This window comes from Manduca sexta, chromosome 20 (genome assembly GCF_014839805.1).
Source record: "Manduca sexta isolate Smith_Timp_Sample1 chromosome 20, JHU_Msex_v1.0, whole genome shotgun sequence".
NCBI classification, from domain to species: Eukaryota; Metazoa; Arthropoda; class Insecta; order Lepidoptera; family Sphingidae; genus Manduca; species Manduca sexta.
The window spans coordinates 13,577,839-13,601,517 of NC_051134.1; the positions used below are offsets into that span (position 1 = coordinate 13,577,839).

Sequence of the window (23,679 nt, forward strand, 5' to 3'; positions counted from 1 at the left end):
GAAAAAAGTAATATAATTAGTTGCAGTTTTTTTAAGAACCTGCATATTATGTCTCCTACCACAATAAACATTACTAACAATTACTACATAAATAAAAATAAAACAAATATTGAGTTCAATTTATATATTTATCTATAACATTGGTTTGTAAAAGGCACATCACTCGTACTATTGTGATATTTGCGTAACTTCTAGTCAGTCGAGAAATAATCACTGTATAACAGTAAATGTCATTGTACATAATATATCTATTTTATTGAAAAATAAAACCATAAACTCATTTCAAAATATACAAATTGTTACAAAACTTACATAAATTTTATAATTAATGTATTGCAAAATATTTCGAGACAAATAGTGCCATTATTAGTAATGTAAATGAAGAAGTAAATATTGAGGAATGGTTGCAACCATCTGTACTACAAGTGTATATGCAGGATCTATATTCCAATTTGTCGCCTCTCTGTTGTACATAATTGCAGTAATTGCCCAAATCCAGTGATGAACAAAATCTCTTTGTACCAATGCCCCCTGAAAAATGCAATTCATTTAAGTCATGAAATAGCAAAAATCATTTTTATGTAAGCAAGTGTGTCGACCACTCATTTGTATTGTTACATGCATGAGAATGATTTTATGTTTTACCATAAACTTACAACATTTTAATACAATGAAACTCATAGTGTTGCTTTATAAAATAGATAAAAAATAATCCTGCCCTCTTTCTTTCAAATGAAATATAAAATAAATATGTTCAGCATAACATTGTAATAATTCCCTACTGTTGACCATCATGTTTCACAGAAGATAATGATCATTATTTTCTGTGATATGATAATTTTCATATTGCTCAATATTCAATTACATTGGCTACAAAATCATTCCCAAGGGAACAGAATATAAATGTACAAAGCTGTTTGGTGGTAGAAAATAAACAGTTTCACACTTTTTACATAAAATATTGTCTGTTAAACTTAATATATTTCAAAATAGAATGTAACCAGGTTATAACAACATTGTAGGAACCACCTAAATAAGTTGCTATATCTACTAGTTATAAGTAATACTCAGGTTTATGTTTTTTATTTAAATAATAAATCCTTATTGTCTTCATGACTTCTTACACTACAATAAGGATCAAAATACTATTTTTGCTTAGTGATAAAATGCAATGATTTGTCGATATTTTGTGATAAGAAAAAAAATTTTGGACATTGGTCACTAACTAATATGTTGCTTTATTTGGCATGGAAAGTATTTGATTATAAACAATTTTGTTATAGCCCGTTTCTACTGTTTAGTAAATGGCAGTGGCATAAAGAATAAATAATAAATTTATAACTCACCAAAACATGTTGCCCACACCAGTTACAATTGCATATAGTGGATCATGCTGTGAAATTTACAGAAGCCCAGTGCATCTGTGTTTGTTGTGCAATTGAAGGCAGATACTTTTCATGTTATTTTTTTTGTCAAACTCAGGGTAGACCCATAATCAGCTTTAATACTAATAGATTTACAACTATCAACCGAGGAGTATATAAGGCAATTTGTATATAAGTGATTAGTTTAAGATAAATCATATTTTGATAACTATAAAAAATATCTGCATTCTAATATCCACCCACCCCTGTCTAAATATTGGTAACTGAAAATTTATCATAAAATACATAGTATAATAAATATGTAAATCTAAAAAACCATAAAATAAAAAAGCCAATTGAATATTTGTTAGTGGAACCTGTATGTTTAATGCAATAGAGTGCATTATAAACATGACCACAAGAAGTTGGTGTCAGTACGCCCCCATCCAGGTTAATTAGGCCATCGCCACACTCCATTGTTGATGATGAGTTGCATTGATAACAATCTATTGCTAAACCTAATAATATTTAAAACATATTAATATTTTAGTAAGGTACCTAATTACATCCTTATTTCCTTAAAAATATTAATGTATATATTTTTTTTCCTTATAGGCCTCAAGATGTAATTACTACTATGAGGTCTACACACTGTATTGTGTGCCTAGGGCTATGGCATATATCCGTGTTAAGAGAAAACACACAACAATTGCCTTTGGGGAGCATTAGACCACTGAAACTGATAAAGACTAAAGGCAAACTTTTAAAAAAGAAAATTCCATAAATTGCTGATTTAATGTTATGTGAGCAGACCCATAAACAAAAGGTAGTGGAAAATTTTAATCTCCGCTCATAGTAAGTACCAAAGAGATAAAGAGAAATGTGAAGAAAGAAATCAATTATATTATTTTTCGTGCCCTAATCCTGCTCACTTGCAAAGTAATGCAGCACAAATAATTTTACCCAAAAAACTTTGCAAATACTCCTTTAACCTATGACTAAGCTGCTCAATATTCCATCCTGGAAACAATATGAGAAGAACCCACACAAAGCGATGCCTGACCTGAGATTTCAACACTGAATTGAAATCCACTATTATGTTACCAGACTAAGACGACAGAAGAAATCAAAAGAATGCATTTTTCTTGGATTATATAACACATAGAGACTAAAATAATCTTATATAAATTACACAAGTTGTATATCCATGAGAAACCACTATGCAGGTATGTTATAAGTTTTATTCCCAAGCAAGTCAGATACCTTTGTTTATAATCTACATGTTAGATATCCATATCCCATTTGTTAGTAACTGGGTGTTAGCGAGCTTCAGTCTATTAGAATGTCTAACCTTCGTATCTGCCGACGTGTTTTATGCAATACTGAGCGTCGTGTATAGTACCGCAGTCTATGGGTACCAAACTAACATCATTTTCCAAAAACTCGTTACACTCGAAAGGGTGGTCGGAATCGGTTCCAGAGCATTGATAACAACTTATGCTAGCAACTAAAAAGGTTTTAAAATAGAAATAAACAATAAAATAAACAAAGGAAAGAGGAAACTTCTGTGGACTACGCCCTAAAGTTACTTACCTGATTTGAAATAGATAAATGATATAAAAAAGGAAGTAAACATGGTATTTGTAAATTTTGCCATGGTTTCAAGTACTTTTAATTCAACAGGTACGGACAATGGACGGATTTCAATTAAAAATCAATATTGTTTTATACGTTAGAACATCGTCAACAAAGTTTTATTTGACATTTGCAAATTTTATTAGAGTATAGCAGTGTTGCCAGGGCCCTTGAGTCGTAAGTTACGTTTCGTTTCCTGAAAAGTTACATTTTTGCTGCAAAAGTTACATTATTGTTTTTTATTTTATTTACGCGTTTTTGGGCAAGCATTTTTGTAGCTGCGAAACCGCGGGGACTCGCGAAGTAGGAAATGTGCGCGCGCACACTCAAGCAAAATCAAGTTTTAATATATGCAAGATACGTTTCATATTGTCATGGCGAGCCATCTCTGAGTGTGATATGGAGTGAAATACTTTTTAGACCCGCCAGTTTTAGGCGTGTTCAATTTGGATGCGTTGAATAGAAATGCGTTCATAAACTATTTACAATAAAAATGTTGTATTACAAATCTCGTTGTTCTCAAAAGTTACGAAAATTGCCTTAAATATAAAAATTACTTACATGTTACGCGAGGGGGTCAAAAGTAACGAAAAATGTAAGAAATGTAACCTTCTGGCAACACTGGAGTTTAGCCCATAGGCTATAAATATAACACTCCAGGATAAGACGTAAATTATACGTTTTTATCATAATTTCATGTTCTTACCACATTATTTGATAGAAAATGATATAATTAGCCTTTATACACAAACAAATGTTGAAACCATTGAAGTAACCAAATAAATTCAAAAAGTTGATTTTATTATCCGTGCGTACAAAAAAAAATTAAAAACAAACCAGAGGGCAATAACGTTGTGACGATTGTACAAACCAGCGTGCGCAAAAAAATATTAACATTGTTTTTGTATATTTACTTCGCTTCACTGGTATTATAAATAAATTAGATATCAAGCACCTATCATTTTCAACTTATTTAAATTTTAGTGGTTTGAAACACTAATTTCTTGTGAGTTTGACAAAAAAGAATTGGCAACACTAACATTGTGTCAGTTGGAATTTAACGTAGCGCGGGATGTTTAAAATTTCCATATCATATTATATTGTAATTATCTTTTGTTTAAAAATTGTGTTTTTGTTAGTTATAATGTATATTTTAAATGTTAAGTTAATAATAAAACAAATTTATAGATTACTAGCTTCCGCCCGCAGCTTCGCCCGCGTGGATTTCGGGTTTCAAAAATGGAGAAGGTGCTCAATTTGTCGGGATGTTTTTAATTTATGGTGGTATGCAGGTAGTCCGATTGTCCGGTCAGGGTCTGATGATGGGATCCTGGTGAAATCGAAGGAACTTTTAACCATTAAGGTTGCACACGAAATGACGGAAGCTTAAAAATGGAGTAACTTCTCCCGTTTTCCCAACATTTTCCATCACTGCTATGCTCCTATTAATTGTAGCGTGATGAAAAGTATACTATAACCAGCTCAGGAGTATGAAAAATAATTGTACCAAGATAAGTTAAAATCCGTCGAGTAGTTTTTGTTTCTATAACGGTTATACAGACAGACAGACAAAAATTTTACTAATTGCATTTTTAGCATCAGTATCGATCCCTAATCACCCCCAGTTATTTTGGAAATATATTTCATGTACAGAATTGACCTCTCTACAGATTTATTATAAGTATAGATATGCAAAAGTAGCTCAAAAATTGTCCATAACGAAAACATGCATTTTAAAGTAAAACAAAAGAAATAATATCGTGAAGCCAACCAAATAACTAATGATATATTAAATTTTGTGACTGTTCAATTTAGTCGGGTCCGCGATATCACTTTTGTTGAGTTTCAGAACGCGACATTACATTATTATATTCTGTGCTCCAACGCACACTGCTTTGATGTTAGGAACACACCTACATTGCTTAGACAACAGTGAACTTTATACAATAGCAATAAAGCTCAAATTGACTCTACGTATTAGTTAGAAAACGTTTGTATGGGAAATAGAAAAATGCTGTTTTGAGGATTTTCCCGGCAATTATTCGAATTTTTCTCACCTTTTAAATCTTCCCTAGACCTCCACGAATAATTCAAGACCAAGATAAGATAAATCCGTTCAGCCGTTCTCGAGTTTTAGCGAGACTAACGAACAGCAATTCATTTTTATATATATAGATTAGGCTTTAATATTATAATTAGGAAACATCTGAATTCTAATGAAATTCAAAAAGAAAAACACCGTTATAGCTATACCACAAGATAGTATATACCTCTTATATTTCCACAGCGTAATTAAGTATATTGTATATATATAATATTATATTATTTACTTATTTAATGGCAATTTGAGAGTAAACATGAGTGCAGGTAGGTATTGGTCGGATTTGTTACGAAAGGTCCGCCAGCATTAGCTCGATATGATATACTTAGGTAGTGTGATTAAAAATAAATCTATACTTACCATACACACCCACTGGTGTTTGATCTCTCATATGTAAGAGTACGCCTGGTATGTAACGCCACAATGTCTTTTTCTGCCGCTAAGCAGCAGTGTGTAGTCACTATGGTGTTCCGGTTTGAAGGACATTGTAGCCAGTGTCACAAATGCACATAATAAGACTTAACATCCCACGTTTTGGGACGGCGAGTGGAATATCAAACAATACCTTGCAATTCAAGGTGTTGGATGGTATTTCTACTGTTTATAGGCAGTCGTAACGCTTGCCATCTGGCCAACGGCAAGTTCGTCTCGTCATTCAAAGCAATAAAAAAAAACAAAAAAGCAGTAGAGTTATTGTGATTGTTGACGTCAAGTTTTTAAATAAATAAATAATAGTAGGTTAGGTATTTACCTACTAAATAATATTTAGGTACCCACGTATAATCCTATTATTTGCAATGTAGGTTGTATATACACTGAAGAGTTGTATACCACTTACCATAAATTCCTAAAGCGGGTCATAAAAATAATACAAATATTTAATTAGGACACAATTCAAAACTTTTATTTTCATAACATTTTGAATTTTATAGTAAGTAAGTAAGTTTATATAAAAATATTTATAGTATAGTACCTAGTCAATAAGATCTTATATTTTACATTAAACCATGGACGTTCTTTCAATGTCGTAAATCTCAAAATCTCATTATACACAAATGACATTCACAAAATGAAAGAAATATCTACACTTAAATCACAATGCGCATGAGCTAGTACTATAAGACTCATGTGAACTTAATTTGTACATAATGATACTAATATAAATGCATAACTTAAGTCTACTTCGCAGTTACTCATACATGTAAAGTTATTGTCATTATAATTCTTAAAGCTATCATTCTCATTGCCATCACAAGTTGGAATGTTACATTCAGAGATTATTACCGAACATATCTCTAAATAGAATTTAAACTATTGTATAAAAATACATAATTATTATCCATAGTGTCAGTTTTAACCTCAGCGATTACAAAACTTAACATTACATATTATTATCTAGAATTTGATTTATATGCAAATAATATTCAGGACTTACGAACTAGCGTATAATTGGGTACATTAAAAACTTCTTGGCTAGTAATGTTGGCACTTATTGTATAGTAAAGTTAAGGAGAAAGTAGAATACATAAAATAGAGTATTTAAGTAGAATTATATTTCCTCTCAGTAGTAAAGGAGGCCTTTGCCCAGCATTGGGACAGTATATAATAAAGGGCTGATATTTATCTTTTATAGATAGAGATTTTTGCCCAATTTAATGTATACCTTAGTATTATTTAAAAGGTATTTGTATAATTTACTCATTGACATGATCAACAATCCGTAAAGAGTTTATTATTATTGAGACTGAAGAAAAATAAACATTTGGATAGCAACTCGAGTTGTTTTACAAAATGTCGGCACTTAATTATTAAGCTGAGGTCTTAAAGGCAGTGATCCTTCAACCCAGAAATTAGGCCTCTGCATCATTGTTTGCCACAGTGACACCTCCTTGCCCGCACTGTCCATCCAGTTGACATTTGCACCCATGTATGTTCCTGAAAATACAACAAAATATTATAATATATAAGGAGAGAGCAACAATAATATTGCCATTCTAGAATTTCTACAAATTTATCATTTTATAATTATGTTTTTAATATTTCAATGGTGTCTAAATAACAATACCTTATCTATGTTAGTATTTAAATATCCCAAAATATAGTGTATTTTTTTAACTTTAAAAATATTACCGCTTATCACAAACGCTATCTAAAATACGTTTCCGTTGGAATTTTTCGACTATCGCACTCGCTATTAGTCATAAAATACGTGGGTTTCCTATTTATATAAATTTAAGTTTAAAGATCTGCTTTGTATCGATAAACTTTAAATTGTATTTTATAAACAATACTTTATAAACTACTTTATCTATATATATAAAAATGAATCCCTATTTCCCTTGGTCACGTCATCACGCGTAAACGGCTGGACCGATTTCACTATTTTTTTTGTTGTGTTTGTTATTGTCAGGAGAAGGTTCTTACTTCTTATGAAAGAAAAATTCAACAAATTGCGCGGAAAATTAGAAAATTTAAGAAAACTTAACGACAATATTAATTTTACATAACTGTTAGTGGTTTGGAATAACTGTCAGCGATCGACACAATGCGCGTGCATACATACCTAGTCTTGCCATAAATATTGTAATAAAGAAAAAATAAAATTGTTAACTGCAAATAACATTTATTACTTTTACAGTGTGTCAGTTTAATACATAAATATAAAACAATTAAAAATATAAAAAGCTTATTCGAAGTGGTCTCCATTGGCTGCAATACAGTCCTTTAAACGATGAGGCCAGTTATCAATAGAAGCACGCACTCTTTCCATGGGAAAATTCTTCACTGCCAATCGTATAGATTGTTTTAGGGACTCCAAATTATCATGGCGTTTAGAGCAAGCTGTACTCTCTAAAACTGACCACAAATCATAATCCAGCGGATTAAGATCGGGACTAGACGACGGCCAGTCTTCAGCTCTGATGAAGTCCGAAACGTTCGATTCCAACCAAGACTGCGTGGACCGAGCTTTATGACCCGGCGCCGAGTCTTGCTGGAAGGACCATACTTGGTTATTGAACATGGTGATGTTAAGGGGCTTAACTACCTTCTCAAGAATGGTATCTTGATACACTTGTGCCGATGTTTTGATACCTTTTTCACAAAAAATATGGCTCAGTCACTCCTTCATAGCTAACACCCCACCAAACCATCACTGAAGTCGGATAATGTCCACGTTGCACTCTGTCGACTAATTGGGAAGCTTCCTTAGAGCTTTGAGCATAAATACGGTCATTTTGTTTGTTAAAATGTTGCTCAATTGTAAAAATTTTCTCATCCGTAAACAAAATTTTTCTGTGACCTCCCTTTGCGTACCGCTTCAGTAGTTGTTTCGATTTTACCACCCTATTCTTCTTTAAATTATCAGTTAAGAAATGGCCAGTGCGTCTCTTATAGGCTGCAAGTCCTAAGTCATCTTTTAAAATACGCGACATGGTTCTAGGTGCTATCTTCATTTCCCGAGATAAAATCTTTTGCTTTCGGACAGGATTTCTTCGAATTCTTTCCCTTACTGCTTTGACCACCTTTTTCGTACGAACACTACGTGGACGGCCAGATCTTTTCTGTCACAAACAGAGGAGGTCTCATTGTACCTATTAATAGCCCGGTACACAAACATTTTACTAATACCAAGTGTATGGAGAGTTTTAAAAATTGCATTTGGCTCCATACCTACTTTGTGTAATGCTATCACAGCGATTCGGTTCTCTTTATCACCCCACACCATTTTAATATCGCAAAATATTTTACAATGTATTGGCGCCAAAATGAGAAAACACAATGAACAATCGTATAAAAATGACAGATTCGAAATTCAAATGTAATATTTTTTTATAATTAAGTGTAACAGTATTTATGGCCAGACTAAGTAGTTAAGACAGAGGCCTTATTCTCTATCCCACACGTTATTTTAATAGTGCGTAACAAGCACGTAACACAACGCCCAGGGCCCTTATTCTGTATGATAGTGTAAACGCGTAACGCGGCCGTATCAGGGCCCTTATTCTGTATGATAGTGTAAACGCGTAACGCGGCCGTGTCATGTTATCTTCGAGAAATGTGCGTGGAATGGTATTCTGTAAGCCAAATTTCTATAGTCCTAAACATGATGCGTTGTGTTACGTGCTTGTTACACTCTGTTTAAATAACGTGCGGGATAGAGAATAAGGCCCCAGGACGTCTGTCGGGTCAGCTAGTAAACAATAAAAATCTCACCTGTACCGAGTGATAATCTAACGGCTCCCATAAAATCGTTTGATGCAAGACGGTCCCGATCCCAGAGGCTTAGTTCTAGCGCTCTGGTACCGAGTTCTTGTAGTTTGAGACCACGGTAGGTGAAAGTGTGTTCCCATCTTGGATTTAACGAGCGTCTCGCCACATTGGTCTTTTGCTTCACAAGTCTGCCGCGTTCGGGAAGAAGGTAGCTGAAAAGAAAAATATACAGCTGAATGACGAGACAATTATGTGTTTAATATAGGACGAGGATAAATATTAATACAACTCATATTTTTATTTATAAAGTAAGTACCTACTCCACGGCACTGGAATGCGCTCGTAGCTTTGGCAAATTAGATCTTAAATCTTGGTTTTTAAATCGTGTACTAATGCAAAGCGATTATCTAAATTCTAAACGGACACTTATATCAGCAAATTTGGCATTTTAAATATTGTAATTTTTAGGCGACACAAAGTTTCATATATATTTAAAATGAGCACTTTTTTTTTATGTTTTTTACCTAGTTAAAATTTTTCGAAAAAAAAAAATATTCTTATGTTAATTAGCATTTCAACCGTCGATATTGTAGTGGTTGAGTTTATAATCGAAACACATTCGATCTACAATGTCATGTTGGTCAATTGTTTGATTGATAAAAATAATGGTCTCTCCATGTTAATTGGTAGTTCAAAAATACACCAAGCTATTGTTTTAAATACGTGAATCACTTTGTTTTACCAAAAGATAATAATATAGTTTTTTTCCATAAAGAAAGGAGGGTAAAACGAATATTTGGTGCGAGTCGGTAGTCATGACACTATTTTTAGTCACGTTTTAAAAAATGAGAATATTGAAGGTCTAACTCAATCCGTTAAGTTAAAAAATTGAAACATTGTTTTGTTAAGCATCCACTTTTACGACGTTCCAACTGTTCACGCAAATAAAAAGATTCACCGTGAAGAAGGCCATAGGAATTGCCCGATTATATAAATTGGCTGTAAAATCAAAGTACCGCTAACGTCGACATTGCTTTGACTTCTCTATTATTTTACAATGTAGGTACATAAGTACTTAGAAATCTTAATAATTTGACCCGAATTATTTATTAAAGAAGATAATATTATGTATTTAGGTTTCGCTTAATTAGCGTATTTCAACTTTGTTTCTTTGTGTTGAATTTGGTTTGGGACAACTATAAAAAAATACCATAAGAAGGTATGCCTTTTCTTAAAGCTTTCTCATTACCAAATTTCAGTGGTTAAGTTTTGATGGCTTGTCAGACAGAATGAGCTCAGCATTTATATTATTAAGGCAGGATAAATATTTCTAAAATTACCTTTTACAAAATACATCAGCAAGTCCATTAGGTTTGGTGGCTACGAGGTTCTTGGCCTCCTTAACGAGCACGTGCAGGGTGCCCTTGCCCCGCAAGGCGCCGGTTTCATGCAGTTCGAATTTGAGCCCCACGATCAGGTCGCCGCGGCTACCCTGATGCTCGTCGAAATGTTCTGTCTGTGAACGAAATACAATCCATTGTTACTTAATACCTTCTGGTATATTTACGTACTTTGCAGTTCTAAATATTGTGTAGGCAAAAACATTATCCCCCTTTAACAATACGGTAAAAATAATATTGTTGGCAGATGAGATTTTACTAGAAGTTTATTTGGATTGAATTTTATATATTGTTTGGAGACTGATGTCACAATGTAAAAATAAAATGTTTTTTTTTGCTTTTAAATTACCGATTCGAATAAATTAATGAACCATAAAACGCACTTACCCTTTCGTGCAACTTGTACCACATGGGCGCGGGGTCGTCGAACACGACGTCGGCCAGCGGCAGTGTCACCTCGCCGAGGAAGTCGTTCCTGCCGAACATGTCGGCGTGCCACACGCTGAGCCACAGTGTCCGCGAGGACAGCGAGGCCAGCGTCTGCACGAAACTGAGACTCTCCTCGAATACAGGGTTGAGCGTGTTCTTCTTTACTTTTGTCTTCCTCTTGCCAGCTTTGGACTTGTCCGGTAACAAGTACACCTGGAAACAATTGACGAAAATTTAGAAAACTTATTAAAAAAGAAGTACATGCTTATATTTTTTCGTGCACCATAGAAAGCTATTTCTTTATTCACAGAATTCACTTCGTTTATTAAGATATTAAAGTTCAAGCTGTGAATTGTTTGTTAAGTTAAGATTTGCATGATTTTGCTAGTTCAGAAACGTAGTCTGCAAGGTTAACTAACGCTTTTCCTTCCTTTTACTCCTACTCCTTCGCTCTAATAGGAAATTTACAGCAAAAAATAAGAGCAGACAGCGAAACGAACCTTTTATCATAGAGCCTTTACAATGACTCTTTAATCATATGGTTGCCTATAACCATTTCCAGGTATGTATATTTGGAAGCAAAAATATATAAAGCACTAACCTTGACGTAAGGATCAGACCGGTTGCGCTTGACGTCTATCGGCGCTAGGTCACGGCACCTTTTGACGCCAACCTCCAGGGCTCCCAGTCGATAGTTGTAGACCAGTGAGAACTGCACCTCGCCACGAACCGTCACGCTAGCCCTCGTACCTTCGCCAGCGCCGGAATACACAGACGCCATGGATTCTGAGCGCGCCTGAAAAATAAATGGATTTGAATATTATATTAAAGCTACTGTTTGTTTAAAGAAATAATAATACGCTACAGGCTTTGTAATAAATTTACCCCTGACGGGGGATGAACCCTCTCTATAACTAATATAAGACTTTTCGACCTCGACATGTTCTAAAATAGATTAGCAGGTTTCCTTTAATTATAATAAACGTCCGTTCGAAAATTACACTCGAAACTCGCAAATATGCGAGTGTCCGTACTCCTAAGATAATGTTGTTGATGTTTATTCCTTAACCATTAAAACAGGTATTTAGCAATGGATGCTCTATAACTTCGAAGAAGATCGAACTCAAAAATCATTGTTTAGGCAGTCTGTTCCACGCTTCCTAAAATATTGCTGTTTTATAGATACGTTATAGTTAGTAGAAAACTATATTTTTAATTATTAACCAAGCCGAAAAATCTTTTAAAAAGAAATCAAATATTCCAACTATACATACAAATGCGCTGTTTATGTTCAAATCTACCTTCGTTTTACATTACTTGCAAAATCCCCAGCACTCCACTAAGAGATGGAATTGAATCGATATGCAGTTTCCACACCGCGACAGTTGCTTAACACTCGGGGAAACGCTCCGTGTTCGTCCGTATAAAGTCGTACGCGCATTCAATCATTTCACGATAATGACTGAATAATGGGTTAGCCAACGCAATATCGTTTGTCTTGCATGTGTGTCACCTGACACTGAACACGCGTGTTTATAATTCAGCGATTTGTGTTTGTATTGCTTTGTTTTGTGATGTTCGATTGTTAGGAATGTCTGACTTTATTTGATTTTAATGTATTTATTCATTTAATTGCATCGTAAAGATTTCTTATGTTTACGCGAATGTTAGACACCGAAAAAAACTATTTTTCGGAATTTATCGCGGTTTATATATTTGTTTATATTGGTCGGTTAAAAATTTTAATTGTTCAAATAAACTATTTAATTACAACTAATGTTTTTTATGAAATTTATCAGTAATCTTGCAGTTCGCATAATCATACCATAAGAGTATTGAGTCCAGGCCGATATGTTAAACTAATTTTCATATTTGTAAAAATCAGGAACTGACCGTTATTCCAGAGATAAGTGTGTTCAAACAAACAAAATAATAAATAATCTCTTCAGTTTCATATATTCGTAGAGATTATACAAATGTCCTATTTTGCATATATATTACAAATATAAGCCGAATACTTCCTTCGAATTACCAAATATTTTAAGAATAAATCAGCGTCACAACTATGGCAACACGGACACTGTAACAGTCCAATAAAATTTACATGCCTAATATTCGTAAGGACAAGTGATTTTATTTTTCATCAAAATATACGTTAATATGCTAATGACAGATAGATAAGCGAATGCATTACGGAACTGGACTCGATCGATGCATTAAATTACATTAAAAACATATTAAGAGTCAGTTTGAATTAAAATATTCCATTTCATGTTTTAGATACGAAATAATGTACTCTAAGTGTTGTAAGATAATATCCGTTGCCAGTCAGTCGATGTATAATTAACTATATTTTTATCCGATTGTCCTTGATTTGCGTTTGATTAAACTGGTTGATATTACGAGCCAGCTGAACGTTTTGGTTGCCTGCGTAGATTTAAGAGCTTTTATGTTTTTGTATGAGGTTTTTTGTGTGTTAATTATGTGTCTAACACTTATAATTTATCTGTTTATATTGTTTATATTAAGCGTATTAGTTTTCATTTATCTGAGGTATATTTTAAGCATATACTGAAAATGTTAATAACGATTCTTTAGGCCTCTGTTGTGATCGGTAGGTAAATATGTAAAGTATTTAAAATTTAAATATGTTGGTAGTCATTTAAATATATTAATTTCCAGTTTGAACGTTATTGAGTTTTTGTTTTAAAAGGCTACAATTATCGTGTTTTATATATTTTTTATTCTAACACGCCAGTTACAAACGAGTAGATACCTACAAAACAAATTTAAAGTAGGCATACACCTTTAGCGACAGGCCTCTAGGCAATCCTATTTGACTTTGGATTGTAAACATAAACACCGGAGAATTATTTGAATTTAATTTAAACACACACATTATTAAAAATGTTGTCCTGTGCATTTCTTCGTATAAATTTTCTTTATCGCATCAAAAATCATAACTCCTTTGTGCGCGAAGTGCTTAAAAAATGGTACAACATTTTCTATTTCCGTATTATCTATTAATCTAAAGATTCTATAAATAACTGATGATGACAGTATAATCTAAAAAAGATATTTCAGGTAAAATACGCAAATAAAAATACATATATTATATAGCTACAGAGACTTAACGGAAAATTCGATACTATTGGAAGTGAAGGCGCTGTGTGGCTTCTTTCAATTTTGTGAGGCTTCTAAACGCTTCAAACCGATGTGGATAAACCTACAGCTGCTATAACTTCCTTGAGCCAAACTTACACATTATAACCTTCCGATATCTACGAGTATATATATACTTAATAATATAAATAAAAAAAATATTTTTTGTGTACCTATTTTAAGTATTTTTTCCTTAATTTTACGTCATCTATTAATGTACTGTTGCGTGTATCATGCGCCTGCCATCTGGTCTAGAGACAATAACCAAATAAAGACATTATCTTTCTTTTTTTTAATATGATCTATATGAAAATCCCTGGAGCGCTTTTAGTGTCCTCCAAATGCAACCAGGACAACTGAATTTATAACGGGAACATAACGACAAACCAAGACATATTCAGGTAAACTGGGTATGGCAATCCTACGCTAAGTAGTGCGCACCGTGTATATAGTTATGTTTACACTGTCAGCATGAGAAACAGGCCAGTTCACCGCATATGGGGTTGTGTAATAACTTCTTATCGTATCTGCCTACACTGCCACGCTTTATTTGGGATTAATGTTGCGCATTATAGTGAATTATCCTAACCCATACGCCCATACTAAAACAGTACCAAACGGTCAACCCACGGAGTACAGTATTAAAACATTTATAAATTAAATATTTGATAATAATTATGGGTGTAGATCAGACTAGAAGCTAAGAGACTTCTAGAATAAGTTAATTCAATGCAAACGACCTTTTTTCGGCCACTTTAACCTTAATTTACGACAAATACATCCGTGTTTTCAAGATATCCCGTGAGATAAAGATTTTATTTTTCAAAATGTCAAATTTAAATTTGTTTTTTCTTCATCTTATCTAAAAGCCAAATTGGAGCTAATAAATGTCGGAGCTATGCATATCTATTTTTAGGAGATAACAGCTTTCGTATTTACTTTGGCTGTGCGGGCATTAACATAGGAATAGGCTAGAATACTTCAAGCAAATGTTTTGCAAAGGCTGTTCGCATGGCGTGTCGCAAGCCGTCGTAACATAATACAATAGTGCCGTGGTCGCGTAAACAATACCACTGCTTACAGCAACACCTTACTTAACAAAGCCTTATGCTTGTTCCAAAAGGTTCTTTTTTGAATGTATTAAATAATCCTATTTTTAGGCCAGTACGCCTAGAGAGTACACGAATACTATTCAGCCACGTTTAGTTTATAATTTTCGATTTTGCTGCATTGTTTAACTGGTATATATACATTTGTATAGGTAAGTATATTCATAATTTCAACATGTATCACGTAGATACTATGGGTTGTATACCTACACGTGAGTATCATAGTATATGCATACTTATTACATTTTTGAAATAAACAAAGATAACTTAAATATCGGTAATATGTAGCTTTCGTCACAGAACACACCAAAATGAAGTTGACAATAAGTGTGTACTACGGGCTGTAGGTTTTAAAGGTTTTGACCGAAAAAAATATTAATGAAAATCATCAAACTAACCTGAAGTCCACTCCTATTGATGGGAAATCTGTCCCGATCCAGGATATCTCGTTCATTTGGCAGCGGTGAGCTAGACCGCCTCGGCAGTGTGGCATGGCCGGGCGACAAAGTATCTGACATATACACTTCATCTGTAAAGAAAAATATATTCTAAACATCATTTTTTTTTTAAGTTATTGTGCTTCAAGTGTAGACGTTGTGGTAAGAACATTTGTGTTAATATTCGATTGACTAAATGTATGCGTGTTGATAAGTGTTATGTTGCGTACAAAGAACGTGCTTGAGAGAGAATAATATGTATTAGTAAGATGTAATAAGAAACTAGCTTCAATTAATTATTTTTTAAACAGCTTTATATTGGACTAACCCATTGATAGCTACGAACAGACCTCATCTACCCAGACGGTTTATAACTAATCGACATTTTCAAAAACGATCCCAATAGTTTTTTTGATTTATCTTAAAAATGGACCAATCAGAACAGAGTTTTATCTGTCATGCATACAAATAACTTATTTTGATTAGTTCAATTTCGTAATCGGATTGAAGATTGAGATTAGGATTGTTTATTGAAATCGGTTTTTAACCGTGTTGGCTTAGTGCGGTTTGGCAGACTTTACAAAAGTTCGAAATTCATAAGTGAAATGCTTCGGAATGTCAGTTTCCTCGCGTTAAAGGTATAGTGAAGACAATTTAAGCCAATTTTATAGAGGTAAATATAATAACAATTCATTCAGATCATTTAATAAGGAAAATTCCCGCTACGGTCTTGTGGCAAATTATATGAGCGCCTTTCGCAATTAAATAAATTCAGCGCTAAACGTCATCTTTGGGATAAACGTGGCGGTGACCAGTGACCACTGGGTCTATTTTCATACTACAATTATAGTTACGCAACAAAATGTGTTAAATACTTGAGGTATGCCCGACTCAAATAGATGTGGCACATGACACCCACGGTATCATAAATCTTTGCTATGAGCCTGTACAGGAAGTAGAAACACACAAAATATCTTTGTTTATAGCATGTTTGTTAATATTCAGGTGTGGCTTAAGTTAATGTCCTACTGCTCCCCACTGTTTTTTGTTCCCAGTTCATTTTCATTTAATGATGTTATTATGGATAGGTCTCTTTACGTAATCTGTTCCATTATCGTGGATAACATATGTGTATTGAATGGAAAAGAAAAGAAAGAAAAACCTATTTTTTGATTGCCCCATTTGGAGATGAAACGCATAACCTAGTTTACATTGCAATGTTAGGTAAGCCTGCGAAGCAATAAACAACGGTGATTATAATTATGCCTATACTTTGTATTTCTCACGTCAAGATATAGCTCAAGGTAGCGGGACTGTGCATGGCAGAATAACAAAATTAAGCAATAATATGCAAATGCTTAGATTTCATATAAGGTTATATGTAAAGTTCAGAAATATTAGACAGTGCCGTCTCATTCCACTATTATTTATACCCTCGCTTTTTAGTTCAAGCCATTCGTCGGGCTTGACTTGTCGACATTTTTTGCCTCGTGTCAGAGAGTTATCGCACCACTCCAAAGACTTCAAGAATGATTCCCGACAGGCGAGGACTTCGCGAATGAATGAGTTTTTCTCACCATAACATCTTAAAGTACTACTGCTGCGGCTATTGCTTTCTGAGTCTTGTGGAGAATCACGGGGGCTCGATCTAACTTGTTTTACACTGTAGTGCGGTGAATTAAGACTTATCGAAGTTGCCATTTGTTCACTAGCGAGTAACAGTTTTGTTGTAGATGTAGTAATATCGTCATCTACATGTTCGGTGATTGTTAAAGTAGGCACTGTATTCACAGGCACTGTGGCCGTTTCTTTATCATCATTCACAGTGTAACTATTTCTTTCGGACTGTATTATTGCCGTCGTTGATCCAACACAATCTCTATCGTCTTCTGCACAAGATTTGCAGCAACAACACCACCGTAGGAATTTATAAAAACCATTTTTCTTTTCTACTGTCCGTCTGTAGTTTGTACTATAAACATTTACTGGATAATAATTAGAAGTCGGTTCTCCTGGTACGTCGCGAGAATCAAACGACCGGTATCGTTGTTCTGGTTCACCACTAATTAGGGTCGCCATATTTACACAAACAAATAAAACACGACTACGCTGTCACAATAATAAAACTGTATGTTAAATCACATTAAATCCACATTTTATCGTATCCTGCTTGTATGGTTGTTTCCTGTTATATACGGTATTGTAGCTATATGGCATACCGCAGAACTAAAACACAAACTAAAATGATCGTATGATGTTGGCAACTATGGAGGACGTGGTTTGATGTGCGTTATGCGACCTAACAAGATGAAAAAATAAGTACTAATAATTATTATTAATAAAAATATAGTTCAATAATAAAACATGTAACTAAGAGTATGTATGATGTGACTGCAATATTGACCGTTTTAAAAAAAATGGCAGCGCTTATCTAAAGGGGTCTTGCGCTGTTGTAGCCACGGACAAAGCTAGTAAAATAAAAACAACATACCATCTCTTCCCCTTGGGTTCGTTGCAAGCGTGTTCCAGCGTATAGACTTTATTGGTTTCTTTGTCACGGAAACCGTGCTTAAGGATTTGGATGATGTTAAAATTGTTTTAAGAGTTCTCTTGTTGCTGACAAGTACAGGAAGTGATGTGTTCAGAGTATCACGATTACTTAGTCGTGGTGACGGGGGAGCGTTAATATTCATTTCTGTACTTATAGCTTTCGATAATGTAGTTTTGGGTAGCAAGTCGTTATCATGAACATCGCGATCCGTCAGTGATGATCCAGCGTAACCCGATTCTGAACCATTTGAACTAGCATTGTCAACTTTATCATTTTGGTATGGTGTCTGTTCTGCATGTTCCAGGGATATGTTCTTAATCCCTTTAGTAATTTTTTCAATTTCGAAATCTTTTTTGGCACTTGTACTAGTAGCGCTTGATTCCCATACCTGTTTTATTGGCGTAGATGTTTCAATTTGAACTGAATGTTTTATGACCGGGGCATCAATAAATTCTGCTGTTACTGTTTTTAAGTTAACCGTCCGCGGCGTTACTGTTTCATATTCAGAATCGTCAGTGTCAGAGTCAGATGTTAGAATACTTGTATTACTAACAGTTGTGTCTGTCGTAAATGTTGTATTATTTAATGATAATTCTTCTTTGTCATTATCTATTTTATCGTCTTCTGATATAGGCGGCAGGCCGCTTGTGTCTCTAACTATCACTTCATCTTTCTTGTCATCGATTGAAAACTGTCTACTCAGTTTAGTGGATAAATTGCTTGTACGTAATTCTCTAATGTTGTCAGATTCGGCAGACGTTTCCATTGACGATGCTGATTCTCTTCTGTCAAACGACTTTGAAACATTTTCAGTGTCACTTCGTATTAACTTAACGTCAGCTTCTTGAATACTTGATTTTTCTGCAGTCTTCTTACTAATGGTATAATGTTCAGTTACTTTTTGCATAAGCGGAACAGACGTATTGAATTCTTTTCGTTTCAATGGTGGTGTTGAAGTTTCGTATGACTTGCTACTAAAAGTTAGCACTTCACTTTTTTTCTTTGTATCACTTTCCGGAGTTTTCTTTCTAATAGTATAATTTTCTGTTACTTTTTCTACCAGCGGAGTTGAAACTGGTGTAGTAACAGTTTCTTTGCGTCTTACGGGCGGAGTTTTAACTTCTATTGTTTTATTATATGAAGTAATACGTTCATTTTTAATTTTATTTTCATCAGTAGATTTATAAACAGGTTTATATGTATGAGAAACAGTTTTTTGTAGTACTTTTTCTGCTACTGGCTTTACCAAAGAAACGGGACTTTTTATCTTTCTTGCTTCAGGTGGTGTTTGTTTTTCAAATGTTTTTGTCACAATTGTTGCCAAGCCTTTTATCTCCTTTTTACCCTCTTTATTTATAGATGCAATTTCATTTATAGCCTTATCTGGTTTATTTTGTGTTTTTGTACTAACCGTATGTGTTTCTATAACTTTTTGCAACAATGGTTTAGGGGTAATTTCCCGCTTTACAACTGAACTTTGAGATTCTATTTGTTTTTCAATATTTGCAATAATTGGTTTTGGTGTTTCCTTTAACATGGTAGTATCAATATTACGTCCAGCTATATGAAAGTTGTTATCTCTTTCCTTTCTTCTTGTAATATCAGTTTCCAAATTTTCTCTAAAACTAAATTGTGATTTAACTTGTTCAATATCCGGAGAAGTATCTTTTCTATTACTAAAGGATCTACGTAGAATACTTTTTGTTGTTTGAGTAGTTGGCTCTATCAATTGAGCTTCAGTGTAATCAGCATATCTAGTTGACGTATTGAACAATTTTTGATCTATTTGCGTATCTTGTCTCAAATTTTCATAATAAGTAGACGATATTTCTTTAGCAAACTTTGTTTTACCTTTTTTATCAGCGGATTTTGTAATTGAAGACGCAGCTTCTAAGATTTCATCATCAGATTCTGTTATCTGGGCAATAATATGACGTTTAGAAACTTTTCCAGGTGTATATGGACTTGCGGGTATTTCGTTATATATTTCACGGTTATCTTCTTCTTCGGATGTTTCATCACTTACGTAACATAAAGATTTTTTATCGGCTTCTTCATTGTATCTGTCATGTACACTAGGAAGAGGGCTGACATCTTTTATAATTTTCTCTTCAATATTTTTACCAATAGCATAATGATGACTTACTGTTTGAGATAGTGGAACAGCTTTTGGTTTTGATATCTCTGATGCTATGAACGAATACAATTTATATTTATCCCTATTTGTTTTTCGGACCACCTGCAACGTGACAGGCTCAGAACCGTATGGAACCACTTCACTGTCCATTGCTGTCAAACAATTCCAACACGACACATCATTTTCAACTCTCTTCTTCACTACGTCTCCCGTCGAATTAGTTTTGTTGACACTTTTTGTCATTTTAATCAATTCACAAAATTTTGATCCGATCTGTAGACCAACATTGAATCGACTAAACTCGTAAAGGAGTCGACCAACGCTTAAATATGTCGACTGGAATCTAAAAGCCTCCGCCTTTCCGTAATGTATTTTAAATGACTTTATTATTCATGCCAAGATATTACACAACTAATATATACATTAGAAAAACGATCTCGAAAAAATAGCAACCAGTTCTTAAATTGTTATGTAATGTGACAAGGACGACCTTAAAATGTTGTTAGAAATACCGCGGAATTTATTTGTATAACTTAAATACAAAGTACTTCACAATTAACTGTAAATTTTATTTAAAAAAATACAAAGACCCGAAGTAATTGCTGGCATAACGCACATCTTGCCATGGTTACGATCTTGCCACTAATTATTGTGAATCAGGTCATAAGATCAATTGAATTAGCTGAAATTTAGGGTTGTCGATGTTAGTAAAATTCAGATTTCTATCTAACCTAGAATAAAATATTTATACCGCATATCATTATGAAATGTGGGTCACGGCTCGTATGGTAGGTAAATATAATTATCGACCATAATGGGGCCTTGTTAAGCATTTGTCCGTTTCATATAATATAAACCGGTTTCATTTATTGGTTATAAATGTACGCATAAAGTAATGCCAGAAGATTTGGAATGTATTTCTGTGCTGATAAGTAACAAATTACGACACACCTTTAATTTGCATTTTGCTATTTATAGTAAGTTATGAACACGCGAAAATCCTAGAAGTTGAGATGGTATGTTAACGAGAACTTATATTTTATTATTAAAATTATGTGTTGAGACAAAAGTGAAATAATTTAGCATATTTTTGTCATTAAAGTTTAGAAACGATTTGATATACCAGCTATGATATTTTTGTATTCTATGTATCTTGGGATCATTATATTTTGAGGTATAATGTGTGGATTCGCAGTATTTATCATTCTCAACCTTTTCACTTGACAGCTTGTAACTGGAATACAGTATATTCTCCACCTTTGTAGATTAGAACAGTACCACAAAAGGCGGTTTTTGCAAACGGTAAATACAATTTAACTGGTGTTGAAATTGAAATTGGCAACATCATGCATAATACCGTCCATGACCGTGCCATGACGTTCCGAACCGTGAACACGCTTTTCACTCAATATTGTTAACTTACATGTATTTGAAAACATTGAGAATTTAATTACATGTTGTTTGTTTCACATAACTGTAACGCACATGGATAATATTACGCGACGGTGATGCCCATGGCAAAGTAGACGTAATGTTTATGTAATAGGGTTCAATTTAGGTCTGCCATTGTATAATTTTTTGCATACCTATTTATTGGGTAGCTTTGTGTATAAAGACTACCTTAGTGGCGTAGTTAGTTAATTAGTAGAGTCTCGAGTTCGAATCCTGACCGTACAGTAACATTGGGTTTTTCTTTCTTTTCTAGTCAGTGTTAGCCCGGAGCATGGATTTTGTGCCTGATAAGGCTGTATTCTTCATAACGTCGCGAGACAATTATGCTTACATTAAAACCGCGATAAAATCCGTTTAATAGTTTCAATTCAATATTAGACACACACATTTGTATACTCAAAAGTATTTAAATCAACAATGCTTTCCTAAAAATTGATCCAATTAAGCTATAAAAATACCGAAACTTTCTACTCTGAATTTTGAAAATATTCCTCCTAATTAATTTTCTTAATACTTATGGTAATGGTCGTAAGAGTCAAATTTCAATAAAACAGCGTTTAAGTGAACGTATAATGAGCAATTTAAAACATTCATATTTATGTCTCAGATGCTCTTTTGATAACATTATTATATTCCATTTATTTATTTTTCATATTGTCCTTCAAACTTGACTTGTTGGCTTATTGGTATACTATATGATGGAATTACAGTAGGTACAATCATTTTCGTTGTAGTTTTTAACCAGTACGAGAAAAGTTGAATTTCGCATTCAATTATTTCTGAGAGGGTTATGCACTCGTATGAGAATTTATTACGTACTAGCTTCCGCTCGCAGCTTCGCCCGCGTGGATTTCGGACTTCAAAAATGGAGCCGGTCGCGAACGTTCGAGAATGTTCGTTTTACGAAGCTACTCGCTAGGTGATTCGCTAGACTCTAGGTGCCAAGCAAGCCGCCTGCCTGTGCGTTCGCGACCTTATATATATACAAAAATAATCCTTATAGCATGATTCAGTATTCACGCATGATGGCTTATTATTAGCGTATTTCATGTATAACTTTGGTGTTTCTATACCGATTTCTATGATTCTTTTTATGGAATATTTAATAATGTTAACTTTTTAATTAGGGATGACTGAGAGTGTTATAAACGTAAGAGTAGACAAATATAATGAGAAAGCTTCGAACTGCTAAGCTATCGGGAGTTACACGTGTTATTGTGAGTCAACCATAAAAGATAGACATATGCTGTCGTGGGATATTTTCTACATAATTTTAAGGAGAACATTTCCGTCATACATGATTTCTGTGTAGCTTTAACCATTAAGGTTGCACACGCGACGGAAGCTTAAAAAATGGAGTAACTTCTCCCGTTTTCCCAACATTTCCCTTCACTGCTCTGCTCCTATTAATTGTAGCGTGATGAAAAGTATACTATAACCAGCACAGGAGTATGACAAATAATTGTACCAAGTTTCGTTAAAATCCGTCGAGTAGTTTTTGTTTCTATAACGGTTATACAGACAGACAGACAGACAAAAATTTTACTAATTGCATTTTTGGCATCAGTATCGATCCCTAATCACCCCCTGATAGTTATTATTTTGGAAATATATTTCATGTACAGAATTGACCTCTCTACAGATTTATTATAAGTATAGATATAGATAGAAGATAGAAGAAGATTAAGCG

General features: G+C 33.9%; 2 protein-coding genes across 4 annotated transcripts in view; both read right to left on the reverse strand.

The window, feature by feature from the left end:
• Positions 1-109: 109 nt before the first annotated feature.
• LOC119188370 (U-scoloptoxin(05)-Sm1a-like) lies at positions 110-3,160 on the reverse strand. The gene is made up of 3 exons (XM_037440633.1): positions 2,958-3,160; positions 2,716-2,871; positions 110-531 (listed from the first exon to the last, which is right to left on the reverse strand). Exons 1-3 carry the CDS (start codon positions 3,019-3,021, stop codon positions 326-328), a joined length of 426 nt encoding a protein of 141 aa, XP_037296530.1. The 5' UTR covers positions 3,022-3,160; the 3' UTR covers positions 110-325.
• A 2,817-nt stretch (positions 3,161-5,977) lies between these two features.
• LOC115456429 overlaps positions 5,978-23,679 on the reverse strand; it is a 90,762-nt gene continuing 73,060 nt past the window's right edge. For all 3 annotated transcript variants that reach the window (XM_030185490.2, XM_030185489.2, XM_030185491.2), the window contains 6 exons: positions 15,811-15,941; positions 11,743-11,937; positions 11,100-11,354; positions 10,653-10,828; positions 9,316-9,524; positions 5,978-7,035 (listed from right to left, as the gene is read on the reverse strand). In XM_030185490.2, the coding sequence (XP_030041350.1) occupies positions 6,902-7,035; positions 9,316-9,524; positions 10,653-10,828; positions 11,100-11,354; positions 11,743-11,937; positions 15,811-15,941 (1,100 nt within the window). In that variant the 3' untranslated portion in view covers positions 5,978-6,901. The remainder of the gene's footprint in view (positions 7,036-9,315; positions 9,525-10,652; positions 10,829-11,099; positions 11,355-11,742; positions 11,938-15,810; positions 15,942-23,679) is intronic.